Genomic DNA, 21,322 nt, shown 5'->3' on the forward strand with positions numbered 1-21,322 from the left:
CAGGGAAGTAAAACACAAACTAAACTACAAACCAGAGGCTTTATCAATACAGAAGAGGATCATAGCATTAAACGGGAAGAGCTAGAAGACCTTGAGGAGTTGGGAAAAAGTGAAGGGGAATGAAGCTTGATATTGCCAGGAGCAGGTCATGCATTTGGGGATTACTGAAACACCCTGTTGGGGATGCATGAGGTGAGTGTGTGCAGGGAGTGTAACACGATGCTGGAAGGCAAAAGGGGAAAAGATTTTGGCAAGAGACCTGCACAGGGCACATGACTGAACCATCACCAGATCATGCCTATGCAAGAGGGAGATTTCCTCCCAGACTGCAAGAGGAAAAATATTGACAGCAGAGACAGAGATGCCGATGCCGTCGTATGAGCAACTGCTGCTACATTTACTGTAGAGCAGTGAGATTTTGGGGGTGTTTTGCTGCTGCTGTGAGCTTGTCTGCCCTACAAATTATCTCTCAGTGGAAAATGATGCCTGCTATTTCTGAACAAGCGGGGAAAGGAGAGTTATGTGATGAGACGCTCAGAGAGCCAGGCTGGAGGATTAGCTGCACGGCTGGGTTTGCTCACTTGTGAGCTTTCCTGGGTCAGCTAGCACATGGGTACCACCCCAGCCTTGACGAGAAGGTATTTATTAATACACAGAGGCACACACAAAGGTCCCTCCAGAGTTTACAGTGGAAAAAAAAAAAAAAAAAAAAAGAGAGAGAAGATTTTGTGTGCAATTTGATTTAGTCTGGCCCAATCAGGACAAGAGCTTAGTTCTGAGTGCTTTCAGCTGAAATGCTCTGAGGCACGGAGAAGATGCTGCAAATTCATGCTAACAAATCAGCTCCAGACACGCAGAGGCTTCCATCAACACCGGCTGGTTCTGCAGGCGCAGCTTTGCAGGTCCTTTGAGAGCCCTTCGATTGCAGATCCCACTCCTCACCGCCACACACAACACAAGCTCACAGCCACCACGAGGACACCACTGCGTCCTACATCACCCGCTGCCATCCACCACCAGAATTTCCCCAAATTTCTCCGGCAAATAACAATCGATTCCCCTGCACATTTACCTCTGAGCAGCTTGAAATTACCCAAGGCAAGATTGTTTCCAAAAGCGAGCAGAGGGAGGGTGGGCACCCTGTTTTGCTCAGGGTATGTTCTCCAGGCCCCACGAGCCAGCTCAGCTGGGGGATACGGGGAGCTGCTCTGCTTTTCTGCTGCAGCGCCACATCCTGGGGGATTTCCTTGCTAGGTTATCTTAATATCACCTCGCAGTTGTCAATTCTTTTCTGTACACACGCCCTTCCCCAGATTAACTTTCGGGCAGGTGAATTCCCCAGCTAGATGATTTTGTAGTGAAATCACTGGATTTTGCAGGCTTCCATAGGTCCCAGAGAGAGCAACACATATATCTACAGTCAATCACTCACAGAAAAGTGAGACAGAATTAAGAAAAATCACCATAGAAAAATGAGACCAAATTATCTGAACCTCACACTAACAATCTATCACAGGTATATCACAAGGGACAGAATTTCACATCTGAAAGGGCTTTTCAATCCACATCTGAAGGGTAGTGTATAAATGCTACAGGTTATTTAAGTCGGCCTTTCAAGTAGTATAAATTGGCAAGTCAGCTCCAATATTAATCATGAGATAAATTTCAAGTTGACTTGAGTACTTTCTGTTGGGTTTTTGAGCCTGCAGGGTCACATTTGCGACCATTTTTCTGTGGTCATGAGGACGAAAGAAAAGAAAATGCTTTTGTGATGAAAGCTGATATGCCCACAGAACTGGAGAATTCCCAAAGCTGGGGGGAGCGTGTGTGTGTGTAACCCCCCGAAACCACGAGACTTGCAGCAGGAGCTCACTGCACCAAAAAACACTACAGAGCTGTGTCACCGATCCCATGCAGAGCCTCATGCCTTGAACTGCTTCTTCCCAAAAAGCTCTTCCAGCTCTCACACCCCTCTCTTTGCACACTCTCAAGTCAGGCTTAGGTTAGTGCAGCACACCACGATAACCAAATACATCAATTGTTTGTTCCTTCCCAGTTGGATGAAAGCAGCTTATTAGCAAGAGCATAGTAAATTATTTACAAGATATAACAAACCAAATTTGTTCTTAGAGACATATTCAGACACACAGGGAAGGAACCCTTTGAGCACTGTTAGGGTCAGTATGAATCATCCTGCTCTCCAGTCATTTAATTACTCCAGGATTAGGGCTGCATAAGCTATGGTCTACACTTTTATTAATGAAAACATCCATTATTATTCTTTTATTTATGTGGAGCAGTGGAGCACCTGGAGGCCTTCTGCAGCTGAGCCCCTCATACCAGCATCCTGGTTTAGGAAAAATATGCCCTCAAACACCTTTGGATCGTGACAGGTTCAACTGCTAGTGATCTTGGTCTAATCATAAAGCAACTTTGAAATATTATACATTTAAAAAGAAAAAAAACAAAAAAGGTAAGTGCTACAGGAAACGGGCTTCAGACATATTTCAGTGATAGTGGGGAGAACGTGGCTTGCTGAGAAGCAGCGCTTTGAAGTTGCTCCCAACTGGATAATGAATGATTAAAAGAACAAATGAGTTAAGCCAAGCAAAATGCACGGGTGTGCCCACAGCACCCTTCATCTCTGGAGCACACTGACTTTGTAAGACTGTTTCAAAAGGAAGGAAGAATCCCCCTGCAAAGAAGTGCTACGTACACCAGATCCGCACTGCACCCGGCTGCTAATGGTGCTCACAAAAGCCTGCGTCAGCTTGCAACCAAAATGCTGCACTGCCTGACCAGCTCGATGCCATGTGGATCACGTGCATCAGACACACAGCCTTGGGCTAGGAGATGCACCGGGTCTGGGTAGGAAAAAGGCACCTAAAGACTCAAACCAGCATCATGGGTGCTATTTGGGAAGTCTCACAGCATCTGCTATCCAAGCACGTGCCTAACGGAAGAAGGGTTTAACCCACACCCTTCTCTTGTCCCTTAAAACCAAAGCATGCTTTTCCAGACCGCCCTCCCCAGCCAAAGTGTCCAAATTCCACCTAGACATCACAGCACATAAAGGTTGTTGTTTCTGGGCTAACTCCTTCTACTCTATAGAAACAGGGCAAATCCGTGGCAGATTCCCCTCGGGGCACACAGGGAAGGGATTTCTGCTTGGAAAGCCTCTCTGGGTTACAAAGCCTCTTGCGGGGCAAGCTATGCAGCACGGTGAACAGGAGTTAATTACCCCGGAGAAAAAGACCGGCGCTGCTCAGAAATGAGTTCGTTTCCATTTTAAAATCAAGGGGATTGCAGTAAAAAGTAAATAGATAAGAACCGTGGAAAGAAATAGAAAATACTGCCTGCAGAGCCCTTCCAGGCTGTGTGGATGACACCTGGGAGCTAGGAGATTCCCAAGCTACCTGCAGAAATACCGCCTGTGAGAGAAGCGCAGGCAGGAACTGCAAGCAAAGGCATCCGAGCCCACCTGGCATTAGATGCAAACCACGGGCACTCCAGTCTGGAAAACACCCCTTGAGAAAGGCTCCCAGTGGCTAACTCCTCTATTTTCAATTTGACATCCAAACTTCCCTGGGACGACGTGTCCAGGAAAACAACCCCCCCGAACTTACAGCGACGGAGAAGCAGCAGCCGCAGGAGCCCACAACATCCATTTTTTAAGCTCTGGACATTACTGCACGACTGTGAGCAGCAGCAGGGGAGGTATAAGGAGATGGCATAATGCTTGTTTGCAGAACTTTTATGGCTAATTGACATTTTTGCAGAGCTCCCCAGACAGCCGCAGGCAGCGCTGGTTGGCCGGGCCGTGGAAAGCAGCCTTGAGCCGCGTCCTGCGTGGTGCCCAGACGGGGACCATATTTCTGACAGAGACTCTGGGAAAGAAGTAATAGGTATAAACATGCCTAAACATGATAAATCTGAGCAAAAGCACTTCTAGCCAATCTTTGTTCAAACAATATGATTGTCTTACAAATTACACACTTCCCTTAATTTCCACTTTTATTGTGAGATGAGCTAAATCCCTCAGGGGCCATCAAAGCATTCCACTGAAGAAATACCACCGTATACAAAGGAAGGCTTTCCTTTCAACCAGCAAGGATGGCTTCAGCTGCTCATGAAGGGCTTTTTTTTGTGTGTGTGTGTGTTTTCTTTTTTTTTTTTTTTTCTCTGCATTTAGCTCATCCATCTATGGAAGTAACAAGGTGTGAAGACAAACTTTGCCATCACAGAGGAATATTGCTAATGATTTCCCTTTCAACTGCTTGCTCAGCTTTACCTTTGCTAGAAAGGATTACCTGGTGCTGACAAAAGGTGTCATCTCCACTCAGATTAATTGCACTCACATTAATTACTAGTGCAGACCAAGGCTACCGAGTGTAACATTATTTCAGCACATTAAAACAAGCTTTAAGTAGAGTTTGCTGTAATGGGACAGCACACGGTTCTTCCAGGTCGGTACAGAACTGCTGACCCTGTTACTCACAACAAAATAATCCTTTTAGGGTGACTCAGACTACGATGGCATGGCTTTCCAGCCTTTTCTCTCTTGTTACTTCTCCCTTTATGCCTGCTTTCCCCCCTCCATCACGGTACACCATGGCACCTTGCCCTGAGCTTTATTAGGTGACTCGTGGCAGCACATTTCCCCGCTAAGAGCCCTGCAGGAGCACTGCTCAGCCCTGCCGAAATTGCATCCCCTAAAACGCGCCACTTTCAGGATTATATTTCCCCACAGCACACAGCGAGTGCCTCAGACTCTATAAAACATGGTAGCACCACTGACTTCAGCTGAGCTCCAGCAGGTTGAGGATGCGAGCCAGCCCCAACTGGTCCTGGTCAAGGTTTTGCTGAGGGATGAAGGACAAACAACTGGGCCAGGTACCGAAAAGCCCGAGCAAACTCAGCTTTGCAGCACTGGCTGCACCCTTTGGGAGGCCTTAGGGAGGAAGAGCTGCACCACACCAAAAAGGAGCTGACCACAACTCGGTCTTACAGGTTTCCTGACATTGGAGTCGGGGTTGGCCCTAACTGCGCATCGCTGAATTTTCACTTGGCTCAGCACCTGCTTAATCAGCTGTCAAAGAGCACGATGATCGGAAAGAAACCTCTGAGACCCCGCTCCTCAAGCATTTCAGTCTAGCAGTAGCCAAGCCTGTGGCTGGAGCAATGCTATGAGCCTTCGGTCGCCAGCAGCCAGAGGGAGGGTGCGGAGCCAGAGCCCTGCGGGAGGCACTCCTCCTTCCAGCCAGGCTCAGCCCAGAAATCAGAGCAGAGGGGAGAGGAGCCTGCTTTCCTCGCCTCCAGCTGTGGGCTGCTTTGAGAGGCACAGCACCTCCGAGGCCGGCCAAAGCTCTTTACAGGCTAAACCAGCAGTCTTGAGCATAAAAGCAGTGCTCGTGGTAGGGGGTGGTGGATTAAAAGGGCTTTGTGCATTAGAGCTGAGCTCAAGGCTTGGTAGGACAGAGCCGAGAGCCAAATTCAGGGCAGGCAGAACATCTTGCCAACAGGGAGCTTGTAAAATTAAGTAATTCCTCACACAGACACAGGGCAAGATATGAGAATTAGACTGAAGAGCTTGGCCTTTCACCCTCTCATCTTTCCCTATCTTAATGACTCATTACTTGCAGTGCCAAAAGCACGGAGCCGGCGGGACCCGCCGGTGCGGCTGCTCTGCAGAGCACACTCCTGGTTGTGAACAAAACCCACCCAGACACAGCTCCTCCTGTCCTGGGAGCAGCCCTGGAGCTGGTCAAAGAGCAGGTGGATCCCACACCAGCCTCTTCCCCGGAGATCCCAAAGAACCCAAACACCGCGACCCAATCCCAGATAATCCAGCTGCTTCGTGCTGCCCGCACAGCCCCGCTAAGAAGGGGCTTGCCAATGCGCTGGTAAGCAGCAAGAAGGTTAAATTAGTTCAGTTCATACATATTTAAGTACCAGGGCCTGCATTATCAAACTCAGGCTCAAAATATTTGTAATGGCACAATTAGCCTCAGGCACATTATCTCACTAGTATCAGCAACTGTATGTATTTATTTACAAATGACACAGGGGGGAATTAAATGTTGCTGTCGCTGTTGTCAGGGAAACAATCTACTTCTAAATTTTTAATTTTTTAATTTAAAATGTTGTATTCTAAGCAGGGACAGTCATTAAAATTGTATGAGGAAAAGGTGGGGGGGGGAAACTGGTGTATCTACCTTTGGTGGAATTGATGTACGCTGTAATTACAGCAGGTTACAGGAAAAAAAGTGTCTTTCATGTGAGACCACGGTTATGAATGTTTCTGCACACTACTTATGATTACTGTTGCTTAAGAAGGAGAAAATAATTTATTCTGCATGTGCAAATCCTCAGCAAAAATTGCAGGTTGGAATACATAATTTACCTTGTGTACTGCAATTTTTATGTAAATACAAGGATCATCACCATAAAAATGGTTGCTCAGTAGAGACAGTTTTATAATGATATAAATGGTAATTTGTGTAGTAGAATTTAATAACTAATATCCTAATTTCATATTTTCACAGAATTGGTGGTTCTGGGAACATGCTTTCCTTGAGCAAATACCCTCTAAAGCCTCCGTGGCAGAGGTGGGCTATCAGATCTGTCTGGAGAATTGCTGCAATATCTTGTCAAGACATTTCTGTAGAAGAAAAACCAGGCAATGGCAAGAGGAAAGCAGCGTATCTGGAATAACACACAGGGTGAGGCTGCCAGTCTCCAGCCTTAGTGATCATACAATTACAGGCAATCGGATTTCCCTAAGGAAGAAGTAAATCTTACTTGGAGCTCGCTCCTCCAAAAACCCAAACGCCAAAGATTTACCAGCCTCTGCAAACCCAAACTCACCCCCCCACCCCGTCCCCAAAGCCGACACTCCCTCACCTATCTGCCTGTTACACTGCACGCACATTTTGCCTTTTAAACTGTTTCATGTGCCCATAAAATGAAGCTGTGAACCCGGCCCATACCCAAGCAGCACAGGGAGCAGGCTGGGGAAGGAGCGCTCGTCCCGTACCCCTGGGGTCCTCCTCGCCGTCTGCCCACGGCTCTCGCTCCCAGCCCACATGCTACAGGGAAGGAACATTTGGTGACGGAGTCAGATGGAAAGCTCGTTTCTTCCTTCCTGCTCTATTTGCACTACCTGAGCTAATAGCTGGCAAGGAGGGGCTCTCCGGGGTACCCCGTGCGTCTGCAGAAATCCAGGCTTTATTTTTTCTCCAATATGCAGCCATCTGTCGACAGCTCCAGCACAGGGAGCAGGAGCGGCAGGATGCCTCGGAGCCTCCTCCATTCTCACGTCCTGGAGCATCTCTCCGGAGCATCCACGTGTCCTGACCAAGAGCAGCCGTGCTTGTCACAGAAAAGCCAGTGTTTGGTGCCATGGCCCCAGCTGTGACAAGTTTTCCCTTAGGGAAGCCCAATCCCATCCCCAGTAATACCCCAGGAAGCTGCTAAGGAGAAAGGCAGGAGGGAACAGTGGAGCAAACAACCGAGAATAAATGCATTCTGAGGATTTTTTCCCCTTGCATTTCTTGTAATTAAGAGTTGCTTTTGCCTTGAGGGCCGTTAACATGGGATGCATTTATTATTTTTTTTTAATTACTTCTGGTTTCCAATTCCAGGCCCTTTATTTGTTTTCATTTACAGCTGTAAAGTTGTTTGGTTTTCTCCCAGGTCTATCCTCGAATAGAAGACCTAGTAATATGAGTTCTGGGACATTTTTGTGGCAGGGTTAGGAAGTCACAGCGCTACTTGTGATTCCGTAGATTAAAGCCGAGGACATTAAATAGTTGCTAATGGGTTAACCCCTTGGTGTCAATAGGTTGCTGGCTTCGGTAACTTCCATTTGATAGAGTTGGAAACTCCTTGACATTTTGCACCAAGGGGTTAATTTGAAAAGGGATGAGAGTTCAGTTTCAGTTACAAGCGTAGGCTTAATAACAAAGGAATGAAAAATTTAGGTTACCTGGAGACCAACCAGAGTGTAAAATTGTCCTTGAAGGTGCAATTCTATGTGAAGGTGAAAACGAGGGGTTTGAACATCATAATGTTGGAAGAACAGAGAGGAAATACGAAAACAAGCTGGTACTTCAGCTTTTTTCCCCCCACCACTTGGCAGTATGTAAGGGGACGGTAAAAAAATTACACCAAGGGAGTGAAAAGGTATCAACACAATGCATACATCCAAAACAGCTGGAACTGAACCATGATTTACTCTGAAAAGAGATTGAGCAAAGGAACTGGAGAAACTGAACGCCATTGGAAACCCACAAAGAAAAGCCAGAGCAGCTCCTTTGCCCTGACTTGTGCAAAAGTCGTATGAAGTGACCAGCAAGTGCTGAGCTTCCTCAGGATTACACCAGAGCAAAGGGAAAGCAGCAGCTCAAGTGACCTGATTCTGGCCGGATAACGTGGGGACATGGTGTCAGACTTAGCTCTTGAGGTGCCCAAGCAACACCTGCTCCTCTCTTTGTCCCCTTCTGCCTTGCATTTACCCTCCCAGCACTGATGATTTCCTACACGTTCCATGGGCACCAACCACAAGAAGGAACACGTCCACCCAAACACTGAATATTGGCCAATGTGCAGACAAACCACAAGCTCGCAGAACAAATTAAGCTATTCTGAGTTCTGCACATCTCTGAGGGGAGGGATACTGACAATGAACTTTTCAGCAGAGAGCTCTGGGAAGCCTGAATAACCACAGCCCAACCCCTCCTACCTGGCTAAGAAATCACTCAACGCAAGAAGATGCTGCTCGCACTCTTTTTCCAGGATGTCACCTAGGCATTTCTCATTTAACAGCCTTGTCAAGTTCCTGCTGGAAAGATACTACAACAGCTTTAATAACGGCGTAGTGAAAATTGCTACAAGCCTTTTGTCCGACAAGGTGCAGGATGCCAGACAGGCATTACTAAAGCAGCAAAACTTGTCATGTAAAATCTCATCCCAAACGCAAAGGCCAAACTTCTCGGAATAACTTTGCAACACCATGCAAGATTTAGGTCACACAGAAGGCAATACACGTAGCCAGCGTGCCCTAGTGGAGTCCCAGTTCAGACTGGGAAGCCCTCGGCATTTCTTGCTGGTACACTCTGCTTTGTGGTATCGTGTCTCGCACCACCACCAAACAGGGGAACTGAAACTCTTTTGCATACGAGATGTGCTGCTGTGCTGAAGGATGCTCTCATTTGCTGGTGCGCCGGCTGCATTTGAGCAATCCTGGCTCCATTCAGCAGAGCAGATAACGCTATGCAAATGTTATTGTTACCACAGGTTAAAAAAGTGTGACACGTATGCCTAGAACAAGCACATAGGTTTTGTGGTTGTTTCGTTTTTAATTTTCTTGCAATGTTTTTTTGCATACCTAAATTCTCCATTGCTTTTCCTAACGACACCCAGTGCTACTCACACGACACATAAAGTCAAAGCCTGGAACGTAATTAAGATGTTAAGAGGTAGCTTCATCTGGACACATAAACCAGAGCACCTGCTTATGGTAGCAGGTGCCAGACTGGATATGCTCGGGCAGCTTGGAAGCCCGTCCCAGAGTCTGATTTCACATGCAGCCAAACAACCTTGTCGCGCTGGAGCACAGAGCGCGTCTGCTGTGCCTCCTGGAAGTGCTTGCCTCTCCGAACTGGCTGTTTGCTTCATCCACAGTGCACTGAGGAACACTTCTGAGCTCAAAAATGGAAAATCACTGGACAGATCAGGTTACTGGACAACGTGAGATAGGTATCTAATCCCTTGCATGGTCTTATGCCTTTACATTCAGAGTGGCATTACCTCTGCACTGTCCAACACTCTTCTCGTGTTGCTCAGATACAAAAATTAGGAGAAATAGAGAGAGTTAGGTACAGAAATGGGCCACGGCTTGCTTTTGCAACCGTAAATTACCAGCTGGACTCAGTGGGAACAACAGGTGATTTGACACTTGGATGATTTCAGTTCCAGAGACCACTTCTTGAAGCTCTCATTAACAGCAGGCTCATTTTCACCATGAAAAGGAGTAATTTCCAACCCATGCATCATCTAACTATCCACGTTAGGGAGTAAGAGACAACTGTGATGCAGAGGTCCTGAAAACACACTGAGAGCTCATTTTTGAGATCCTGATTTCAGATGGGATTCACAATACCAAAAAAGCAAGAATATTGTTTTTTTTGCCTAAAACCTTGCCTCAGTCGGTGAGCTCCGTTACATCTTAAGGAAAAACAGATTACCACAGAGGCAACTCCTGTCTCAAGGCAACATTAAAACAGGTTCATGTAGAGGAAATACATTGTTTGGCAGTGATGGTGACAAAAGGCAGAGTCCAGTTATAAACTCCTGACCTAAACAAGGAGGTATCAATAGGCAGAAAGTTTCCTCTCCTCAAACACGTTGTTTGAAGAACGGCTCATGTCAAATGTTAATTACAATGGAAGAGAATATAGGAACGATCATAAAAAAGTACAGTAATGCCCCCAAAGCTGTAGAATGAGAGACCTTTGAAGGCTCAGAAGTTCAAACGTGTAGAAAGATCAAAGAACTCGTGTTCCACTTTGTTAGATCAGAAGATGAGACAACTACCTCTTTAAAAAAAAAAAGGAAAAAGAAAAAAAAGGCTTTTCTTTTTCTTCAAATCTTCCCAACACATTCTTCTAAACTGTCTGTAAAGCAGGAAAACAGAAAGGAAATAATCGAAAATTTACAAAGAATGAGAACAAGCCATTCAGACAAAATTGTTATGTGAAGATAGAAGAAGCTATCAAAAGAAACTGCCAGGGACTTTGAAAAAGTCTGTAGAGCTTGGAAAACTCAAGAAACAGACCAATTTCTTAAAAACAACAACAAAAATGCTGCTGGAACACTGTGAGCATGCAAGCTGTGCTATGAGGAGCTGATACTTCCGCTGTCAGCATGGCAATGGAGAAAAACATCAGCAGTTCAAATGAAATTATAAAGAAGAAAATGGAAATAAAGACTAGGACTTCCGTGCTGCCTGCATTTTTTTTTTTTTTTTTTTTTTTTGCTGGTAAGGCTTTTTATGCAGCAGAGACATGAGGTTAAATGCACTATTCCAAAATCTTGCTTCCATTTTATCAAACATTAATACCATCACTTTACAAGGTTCCTCCCCCACTCCCAATTTTTAAAAATCTCCCTCCACCCTTGAGGGAGTCAACAGCTCCTCCCTATTTAGTATTGTCAGCAAATGTACCTAGCATCCCTTCGAGTCCTGCAACCAAGTCATTTAGTTGTCACCGTTCTGAAAAGAAGTGTGTTTATTACAGCATTCTACTCTGCAACCAATCTCTTAAAATTATATATTAAAAAAAAAGACCTAGTATGTCAAAAATACACTTCACAGGTCTGCCAAGAAAACATGAGTACTTCAACCCTTTAACCAGACCTTAAGGCCTGTTGCAACTCCACAGATGACAGCTGCTTATGAAGACCTCCCTGTGAAAGAACACCTTCTATTTCCCATGAAGAGGATGGAAGTCAAAACATTTTTGCTCTTCAACTTATCCAAAGTTATGTTTTTCTTTATTCCTCCCCCCCCCCCCCCAGGCTGTAAGGAAATAGAGAAAAAACAAACCTGGGGCTGAACATAAGAATCTTGCTAAGTTAAAATAATTCATTTCTTAGGATTTTGGAGCTTCAGTGAAAAGATAAAGCAGCAAGCTGGCAGACTAGAAAATTGCAAGCTTTATCACAGTCCAGTACAACATATTGCTCATTCTCATACAGGATGGTTCACATGGACAATAAATGGGAAATTCTGCAATAGTTTTTAAAGACTCATTGATTAAACTGGAAAGATTGTGTCTGAATGTCTGCAGCAACACATTCACAGTGTCCTACATAGGTTTATTTTTTTTTTCTTTTCTGTTTTTATTATCATTTTTACTTAGTGCAGTTTCTCTTTTTATCTGCAACAACCACAAAAAACTTGAAGTAATCAACCAAGTTCTACCGAGGCTTTTTCGTTTTTTTTTTTTCTTCACATTTTTAGGGCAATTGCAAAGATCTTCACGTGGATCAGGACAGTGCACCATCTCAGGCAACAGCAGCTGGGTATCAGCTTTTGAACTTACCCTGCGGGCTGTCCTGGAGCCAGGGGACTGCCAGGAGCTGTGTAGCAGCAGGGCTTCGGGGGCTGCTCTAACACCTCTTTCCTACAAGCAGCAGCATATTCAGAGGAAAAGCACTTCCAGTTAAAAGGAGTGAGGGATCGGGACCAACGATGTGGCTTTGCCTAGAGTTTTTTGGAATCCTGACCAAGTTGTCATGCAGAAAAATAGTTCAGCACCAACTCCACTGTGTCTTTTGGCCTTTTTTTTGTGCATCCCTATCGATGAAAAATTGTTGCAGGGTCATCAAGGTTATGAGACAAGAGGTCCAATGACTCAAACGAAGGCACAACTTCAGTTACAAAGGCAGGAACAATGGCCTCAGGTCAGTAAAGCACAAATAAACACTTGGCTTTATATATAAACAGTCCTAAACCAGAAGTTAAGCTTTTGCTTAAGGACTTTGCTGATGTAGAGCCCACAGGCACAATTACAGAGGCACTCTGAAAAACCTGTACTGGCCCTGGAGATAACTCTTCCACAAAAGTAACTTTCATTTCTGAAAGTGACAATATTTTGAAAGCAGAATTAATGGACAATTTTATAGCCTGAGGAAAACTATGCAGGAATGCAGGTAGGACATCTTGTACGTAGCCAGTAATTTCAGCATACATCTCAGCTTCTGTTGAAAACTTACGAAGAGACACAGCCTGGCTTAAAGACTGTAGGTTATAAACCATCATATTCTTAGTGATGATACTATTAAAAGATGCCTCATAGCCTAGCCGTACCTTGCAATCATTTATTAAACTCTGGGTCACGCTGAAGAATATATAAGAAGGTGGGAAAAGCTGGTAGCCTGAGGCTGCAGTCCTAATTGCGTGCTTACACTCGCATTTCTCTAGCTTTTAACTTGGTGACATTTTAAATGGAGTGATTAATCGGCCTTTACTTTGTTATTTGCAATGTACACATTTAATGCCGCAGGCCAGATAAACTAGCCAACATAAATTAGCCACCTTATTGGCAGATTTATACCACCAGAGCATCTGGTCCTCCCTGAATTAATCTGTCCTGTAGACAGGAACCGAGCACAAGTCGTCTTTTGAACTCCTGTGAAAAATACGAATATTCAACTTTTCACTCGACTTACCTCTCAGTCCAGTTGTGTTTTTCTTTAGCAGGTTCTCCAAATCCAAGCTGACACGGGGCACGTGACTTACCTCTGGGAGCCCTGCGTGCTCAGCCCTTCTCACAGAGCAGTGTTTGCTGTGTGGCATGGCAGTTTCCCTTGTCAGGCGCTGCACTGGCTGCCGCAGGAAAGCACTTGGCACTACTGATGGCTTTTCAGGTAGAAAATCTGCAGAAACTGGTTTTGCACAGCAGATGAAGCAGCCTGCCATTTCTTGGCCTGCCAGGATCTATCACAGAAGCGGCACACAGGAAATAATGCTCCACAGACAGTTATGTAAAATTCAATTTTTAAAACTCTTCAGAATTAATTCTTTATGGTATCACAGTGCAATGAGGCAGGAGGAGGAGGAGCAGGCCAGGCCAGGAGAGACAGAAAAGGCTTTCTGGTTTTGCAGTGAGATTTAGGGTCAAAGTTCCCACACTGCTACAAAACCCAGCAGTATCATGCCCAATTTCTGTCTCTGTGAAGCACTGACATGGGCCATCAGAGTTAATACAGTGAAAATACCAAGCTCCCATTAATGCCTGCAGCAACACCAAACTCCAGTTACCCAGCTTACCACAGGAACAGGCAGCAAGCGCCCAACCTCAACTTTCTGATTTGGGAAGTGTGAGCAAAGCCAAACGGCAGGCTGAAAGAAGGAAGGGAGCTACAAACTGGAAATGAGGATGTGGCCTCCTGGTCAGGGGGATGATACGTGCACAGAAAGGTGCTGGGAGAAAACGGAGGGGTGCAATACAAGCACAGGGCACGGTGAGGACAGTGAGGTGGGGGTCGGGTCCCTGTTGTTGAAGATGCGCTGGTGAAGTTAGCACTCCCACATGGAAGTGCTTGAGGAAGACTGGGAACAGCTGGGATACAGGATGCAAAACCAGTCTGGGAATCAACAGGTTTGATTGGAATGAGTCACCTAAGAACCTGCCTCCCAATTCAAATTATTACAATGCCCAAGTCCCAAGAGACACATATTTAAAAGGTATTCAGATAGTCACATATACACAAAGACATTTAAGTCTACCCTGGTATCCCCACTGACAATAGGTTTTTAGTGGTTTTGAAATTTTACCTTAATTTTAGCTGTTTTCAGTGAAACAAATCAAAATAATTATAATGCTCTCAAAATTTTAATGATCCATTCTAATCTTTTTTTTTTTTTTTTTTTTTTTTTTTTTTAATTAGAAACACTTATCATAGCAGGCTAGCTTTAGTAATGGAATCCAATTGTCTTTATTCATTGTATTAAATGTAAAGCATTATTGTTCTTATAATTTAGGTCATGAAATAAAAAATTACCAGTGTTGTTGCTTCAGGTTTTAATAACCATTTTCTACAATATGAAATAGTTTGATTACCAAGACCTACTGGTGGTCAGTGATGGCAACTCCCAAATAATGCTTCATACTCCTAAGAAATGGCACACAAAACTTACCTTCCATTATGCGTTTTAATAACCGAAAGCCGCTTTATTCTGCTTTTTATACAACCAATTATACATTAACATGTACATGTACCCAATTCCAGTCACAGTGTATACATATTTTTGGATCCGCAGCAATATAAAATGAGTTCTACCTGTATATACATGTGCAAGTCTGAATAAATCCTGAGTAATTTTAAAGTACTGTTAGTAAAATCCTGTAAATTTTAACTGATGCAAATAAAATTGAGGTCTTACAGTGTTATGCTCTTGTGAAGAAGCTGTTTTTCAAAAACAGAAATATAGCGCTTTGCATTAGCTTTATGCATAGCTTTGCGCTCTGTACACTGCACAGTATCCACTTACGGTCCAGGTAATTAGAAAATGTGAAAAGATGCTGACCGCATTCTTCGGTTAACTATTGCTTCCTTTACTTCTTAATTAGTGGCAAGTGATTTATTCTGCTTCATAATAACCAAGTGTGGAAGACTTCTACAGGTTTTAAATGATATTCTTTCTGCTTTATATATTTTGTAAACATTCAAGTCACTCAGGCCCTTAAATTCTTCAGAGAAAAACTATACAATTGTACAGTCAAATACTTATAACATGTGTCCTGGGGAAAAAAAGGAAACAACAGCAGAGTATGAGCATTACCTTAAATGCAACAGTATGCTATAGGGAATCAAAGGAGGCAATGTTCTTTAAGGAGCAACTTGGACAGAAACTGAAAGGCTGCTCAAAAACCCTGTCAGTATGACACACCGGCACAGGCAACATGAGATGATCTCACACGACCATAACAAATTGTCTGAGCAGAAGAGAGGGAAGCGTTCCCACTGAGGAGTGGATCCAAACCCAGCACGTGAGTCAGAACTTTCATATGGTATTAACAGAGCAACTCACACATCAATGTCTGCATACCCCATGCCAGGAAAATGCAGGCACTTCTCATATTAATGTGAAGTGGCAGAGGACAAAAGCTAGCGTCAGGGCGTACGTAGCTGTCTTTAGCAGGAGTTGGTTTGATGCAACTTCCCGGGCATGAAAGAAGATACCCTTTTTTCTTCCCCCTCATTCCGCTCGTACCACGAGTGAAGGCACCAGTGTCTGTGCTCCTCTGGCACAAGGGTCCTGGCAAGTTAGCTGGTCCCATGGCTGCTATAGTCAAAAACTCCTTTCCTGAAGAAGGGTGAGAATTCACAGATGGTGTGTTTGGACAGAGTTGACCCCACTTTATCAATGTGCAGTGGAGATGATGGAGATTTCAGCATTGCAGCAAAAAAGCTCCTGAGGTATTTCTGTGGAACAAAATGCAAAATGTCATGATTACAACCACTTCAAAGAATTAAATGAACAGCAGTACAAAACAAACAAACAAACAAAAAAATAGACTAAAACAGTATCTCCATGGACTATGAAAAGCCCTTTTAATTACCACCAGCATTGAAATCCATCCATTAAAAATGTCTCCTGACATGTCCACGTTAAGATCAGGAAAAGCAGGAAAAAAAAACCTATTTCCCACTTGCTTTCCCTGCCAAGCATGCTAACTGTTTTATTCTGCACTCGTGTGATGCTTCTGCTAATCATGACCTGCTAATACTGCTGTCTAGCATTACCAAACACTGCAGCAGGTGCAAGCCTCAAATCTATTCTGCAGGAATTTCACTACATATGGACACAAAAGGACTTCAGAAATTGTTCCCTCATCAAGCCTTTATGAACCCTGCATTGAAAAGGATTTGTTTTGACCAAGGCCATCTGCACAAATATTGTATGACTTCCATAACATTTCAGAACCTAACAGCATCTTTTCACTGAGTTGCCCTCTAAATATTATTTTTTTTTAAGCAGTCTGACACCTAAGAAGCATTCCCCTTCCCAGAAGTTAATATTCACCAACCACTGCGCGACTCGCATCCATTTATATCTACAGAAATCGTGACAGATGTACATTAACACAAAGTTAGCTTTCACAAACCTGATGGGGTTTCCTTCACATATGGGTTGAATTATTACTATCATTTAACATAGTTTAATAAGCCACATTTATAACTTTGAACTAAAACACAGTAGGTAAAATGTTGATCAGATAGGTACTAAAAAAAATAAATTACCGAATGTCACCCAAATAGCTGCATAGGAAATCTCATCTAGAACACAGGGATAATGAACTCCTTTCCTCTGCTACAGACTGACCACAGAAAAAGATAGCCTGAGAAATTATTCACTAATCCTGGATGCAGCGGGAAGTACATCTATAAGACAGAACGGCATGGATATCCTATGAAAAACACCAGGTTTAGTCACTGAATGCAGCAACTTCTGGGTCATGAAAGAGGTTCGTTCAGGAAGCAGTCCTAATTATTCACTTTCTTCTCAAGGAGAATTTCTCCATAATATAACAACCTGTTATCTATTTAAAGTACCTTGGAAACCAGCTGTATTAATATCACAGAAAGCGGGATAACAACAACAAAAAATAGCAGCTGGCACATAAGCTATTCTCTTGGCAGGATTGGTAGATTTTCTTCTTTATTCAGATCTCCCACAGGTTGTATTAATGCTCGTGAACAAAATTCATTACAAAAATGCCTTCAAGATGAATTCCAGCAGACTAAGAGGTAATTTAAAGTGAGCAACAGATGTCATATCGACATTTGTCATAATTAGTTCGCAAAGTAGGGCCCTTTAAAAAAGTCCCAATCCAGTAATGCCTGAAGGATGAATATGGTGGAAAATCAAATGTAAAACAAAGCATACTGTTAGAGTTTTAGCACTGTGCTGAAAAGTTACTGCAGTAATTTCAGTTTATGGCTACTGAAGGCTCAAAGGTACCAAAATTCCTCACCGGAGACATTATAAGACCTATTGCATTCACCTTGGTATGTATGGCCAGATAATTGACTGTCATGCCTTTGCTGTAGAGCCATTATTCATTGTTTTGGCATGATAGCTCTAATGGCAATGAACAAAAAAAAAAAAAAAAAGGAAAAGAAAAATCCCTCTGCTGTAAGCGTGTACTTATCTGACAGGGAAACACTAGGAACAGCAGGTATCCTTATTTTCCTGGATCTGTATGCAAGAGTTGCTCACTGAATATCAGATTCTTTGAACATGAAGAAGATACTTGGGAAAATGGCAACAAGCAGACCCTACCGGATTATGATAGAATTCATTTTGTAGGAAGGTTCTCAGCCATATGGCTTTGCATTATGTGCTCTTCAACAACCATTTCCGAACAAATTAGCCCTCTTTTAAATCCCATATCTGCATTCGCCCTTGTTTGCAATGCTGATGTGTTAGCACAGCGCAGAGCCGGTGCGCCCTTGACACGAAGAAGCTGTTGCTTCGGTAAAATTGAGGCTGCTCTGTTCAGATACGTTGGCTAGGAGTTAAGTCCCGTAAATGGAAAACAGTGATTGATGGCAGAAGCGTTTGTTCTCACAATTACTGGTGTGTATGCCTCTGTTACAGGGCTGCGGCTAGGCAGGAAGGGGGAAGGTTGCTCTGCCCTGCGTGCTGCAGTGTGGACAAAGTCAAAGAGTGTGTCAGGAGAAAAGGAAGAGCCTTCCTTACTGGTGTGTGGAAATAAGCATCCCTAGTTCAGACAGGATAGGCAGAGGATGAGGGTCACAGTAATCAGAGAGAGGGACAGGCACGTCAACACCAAACATTGGCGATGACAGAGAGAAAACTTTCCCAGGGATCCAGGAGGACCTTGGCACGGACTTTGCTGCAACCCAGGAAGCCGCTGGAAGCTGCAGCAAGGCTAGATGAAATGGTCTCCTCTGCTGGGACACAATGGACAGGGGGAGAGCTGTTTTCAAAGCTTTTATATTAAATCCATTTCCAGCAGCAGATACGATTTTTCTCTATTTACAGAACAACGCTGTTGTTTGTGCTGAGTTAAAACTAGGTGGGATGCACTCTGGTATCTTTTGATGTGTTCCCTTTAAAAGAAAAAAAAAAAGTCTTTGATGCTGGCAAGCTCAGAGTGCCAGCAGAGAAACATGTACAAATTTTATATAAATTAATGCTGTGACATCCTACCTGCACTTCACCAACAGCATCCAAACAGCATCACCCCAGAAATGCAGAGCACCACGTTATAGCAACCCTCCTTTTGCAAGTTATGCATAACTAACTTAGAAAGAAAAACCTAGGTAAATGCTACAAAAATTCCCAAAGTCTTGTCTTACTTGTTTTGTTTGTTAGCCTTTCAGAACTAGTCATTTGTTCTGGATTATTTAGCCTGGTAATCAGTATTCTTCAAAATGCACTTAGGAGTTTAATTTCACTAATAGCGTTCAACCTGCTATGCTGTTGGTTTGCTGGAAAATATCCTAATTACAAATTTGTAAATGTCTCAGTGTGAGGGCACAGGACCCTGGCATTGTAACAGGAATGGAAAATGGGTAACTTAGCTCGTGTTGGTTCCTCAATGTAAGCACACATCCAGAAACAGCAGTTAAGAGAATGAAAATACTTTTGGCATGTACCAAACTTTTAGAGACAAAAAGCCAGGTGAAAAAAAAAACCTGCAAAATAGGAAAAGCAGTGCTTTTCCTCTCTTGGCATGCATTATATCCTTAATGACCTTTAACTTAAAATTTATGAAAGTCATACCTGCAAATTTTCAACTTGGATTCTGAGTGTTTGGAAACGAAGCAAGACTGGAGAACGGTGCGAGGCCCACCTATGGATTTGAGTAGCTTTCCCTCCAGTTTCATTATGCAAATGGCAAAACGGTAACCATTTTGAAAGCTTATTAAAAATTATTACTTTAATAAGGTTTACTTCTTAAGCAGAAGGCCAGTGATCAGACTTGATCCATCAGCACAGCAAAGTCATTCTAATGATTTTTGCACTACTTCATAATGTGGGGACCTCATAATTTTATACATTTTAATATAAATCTATAACTTAATTTAAAGTTATTAAAGTAGTTATAATCAAAAAGCTTTCTTGAATGTGAAAACGTTCCTATCATCCTTTCAACTGTGGCATTTTGAAGGGGAATTCAGTTCAATGACATTGTTCTCATAATCCATTACAAACAGCGACAGCCTCCGAGACCAATAGCAGAGCTTAGGAAGAATTGGATTTTTCATTAAACTTTGGCTTGTTTAAAAAGTCATCAACTCTGGTACTTCCAGAAAGTGAAAAAAAATTTGACCTCCTTCCCCTATTGCAGTTTCTAGCAATTTCCCCCAGAAAAACAGTGTCTTAAATTCTTTAAATGTAACACTTCACAATTAGCATAATAAATACCACTAATATTTGACAGGCCTAAAAGCACCACAAACTGGAATCAAGGTAAGCCTCGCAAGGCTTCGGGGATTTTTGAAACAATAGCCTCTTCTCCCCAACCTTCCTTCAACACCTACACATCAATCTGATGGTGAAAATCTTTGCCACAAGGTCACAGAAGGTCGTCAGTGGCAGAGGCGGGAATAATTAACTTGCTCATCTACCTTTGAGCATCAGCTCCTCTCTCCCTTTAATAGAGATGCTAGTTTCTCTTGGCACCAATCACGTAATTATTCTGTTGACTAGTGTTAAGTGCTGCAAGCTTTAAATCAAATCTTGATTTGAATTATTCATAGAGCAGAGCATATGCAGGTACCAACAGCTGTTTTCTATAGGATAGGTAGCTGATTGCAAAAAAAAAAAAAAAAAAAAAAGACAGATTGGAGCATATTCCCTGACTCTGAAAAACTGTATTACGCTACAATTAGTCCCACCGATTTGAAAGGGAATATTCACCAAAGCCTGATATTCCTGAGGAAGAATCTGGCCCCAAACGAGCAGACAGGAGTGTGCTTAGCTGCCAGTCTGCCACCACAAAACCAAAAATCTGCTCAGAGGACAAAGCATGCAAAGGGAGCCCCTTGTCACTGCTTAGATATAAGAGCCTAACTCCTGCCTTTGTCTCCTAGGAGGGAATTGTTGGACACATGCAAAGGAAAATGAGCATTTGGGGACTCTTTCCTAAATTAACCAGCTTTCTCTGTTTTAGACAGTTCCACTGGTGTCCTGATGGGAAGAGAGAAAAAAAGACTTTCAGGGTGGTTTTTCAAATACAAAGCGCTAGGGAAACGCCAGCTCTCATCACAAACAACAATCCCTACCAGCAAAGAAAAAAAGCTTGGCTTAAATGGCCCTGACAGGAGATGGTGTCTCGTGGTGACTTGGGGTTGGCAGAGGGCCCTGTCTGCAGTGATACCATGCACAGCATCTGAAGAGAAAGGATCTTACGTCTGCCCAACAGAAATAGGATGCAAACTTCTCATCAGATCTGCTTCTTCCATGGCTTTTTTTTTTCTTCCTTTTTCCTTACCGGCAGAAGTTAGAAGGGATCAGCATGCTGCCAAGGGAGGTCAGCTGTGGTTGCACCCAGCTGTACCACAGGGAGGGCGCACAACAAAGGAATCCTTGGCAAAAGGATGGCAAGCTAGGCTAACGCTGCCTCACTTGGGACACGCACATCTTAAACACCAACAGGACTGGATTATCTGGGGCAGGAAAAGCCATTAACCAAACTATTGGAAGTTTCTGTAGGAACTGAGTTCCAGGGGACCAGGTTCTCTCATATGCCAAATACGCCGACATTATCCAGCG

General features: G+C 43.5%; 1 protein-coding gene across 3 annotated transcripts in view; it reads right to left on the reverse strand.

Moving 5' to 3' along the window:
- Positions 1–14,713: 14,713 nt before the first annotated feature.
- The window catches only part of KIF16B (kinesin family member 16B), a 138,566-nt gene continuing 131,957 nt past the window's right edge, over positions 14,714–21,322 (reverse strand). For all 3 annotated transcript variants that reach the window (XM_068675742.1, XM_068675740.1, XM_068675741.1), the window contains one exon: positions 14,714–15,996. In XM_068675742.1, coding sequence (XP_068531843.1) covers positions 15,838–15,996 — 159 coding nt within the window. In that variant the 3' untranslated portion in view covers positions 14,714–15,837. The remainder of the gene's footprint in view (positions 15,997–21,322) is intronic.

The sequence above is a fragment of the Anas acuta genome, chromosome 3 (assembly GCF_963932015.1).
Source record: "Anas acuta chromosome 3, bAnaAcu1.1, whole genome shotgun sequence".
NCBI classification, from domain to species: Eukaryota; Metazoa; Chordata; class Aves; order Anseriformes; family Anatidae; genus Anas; species Anas acuta.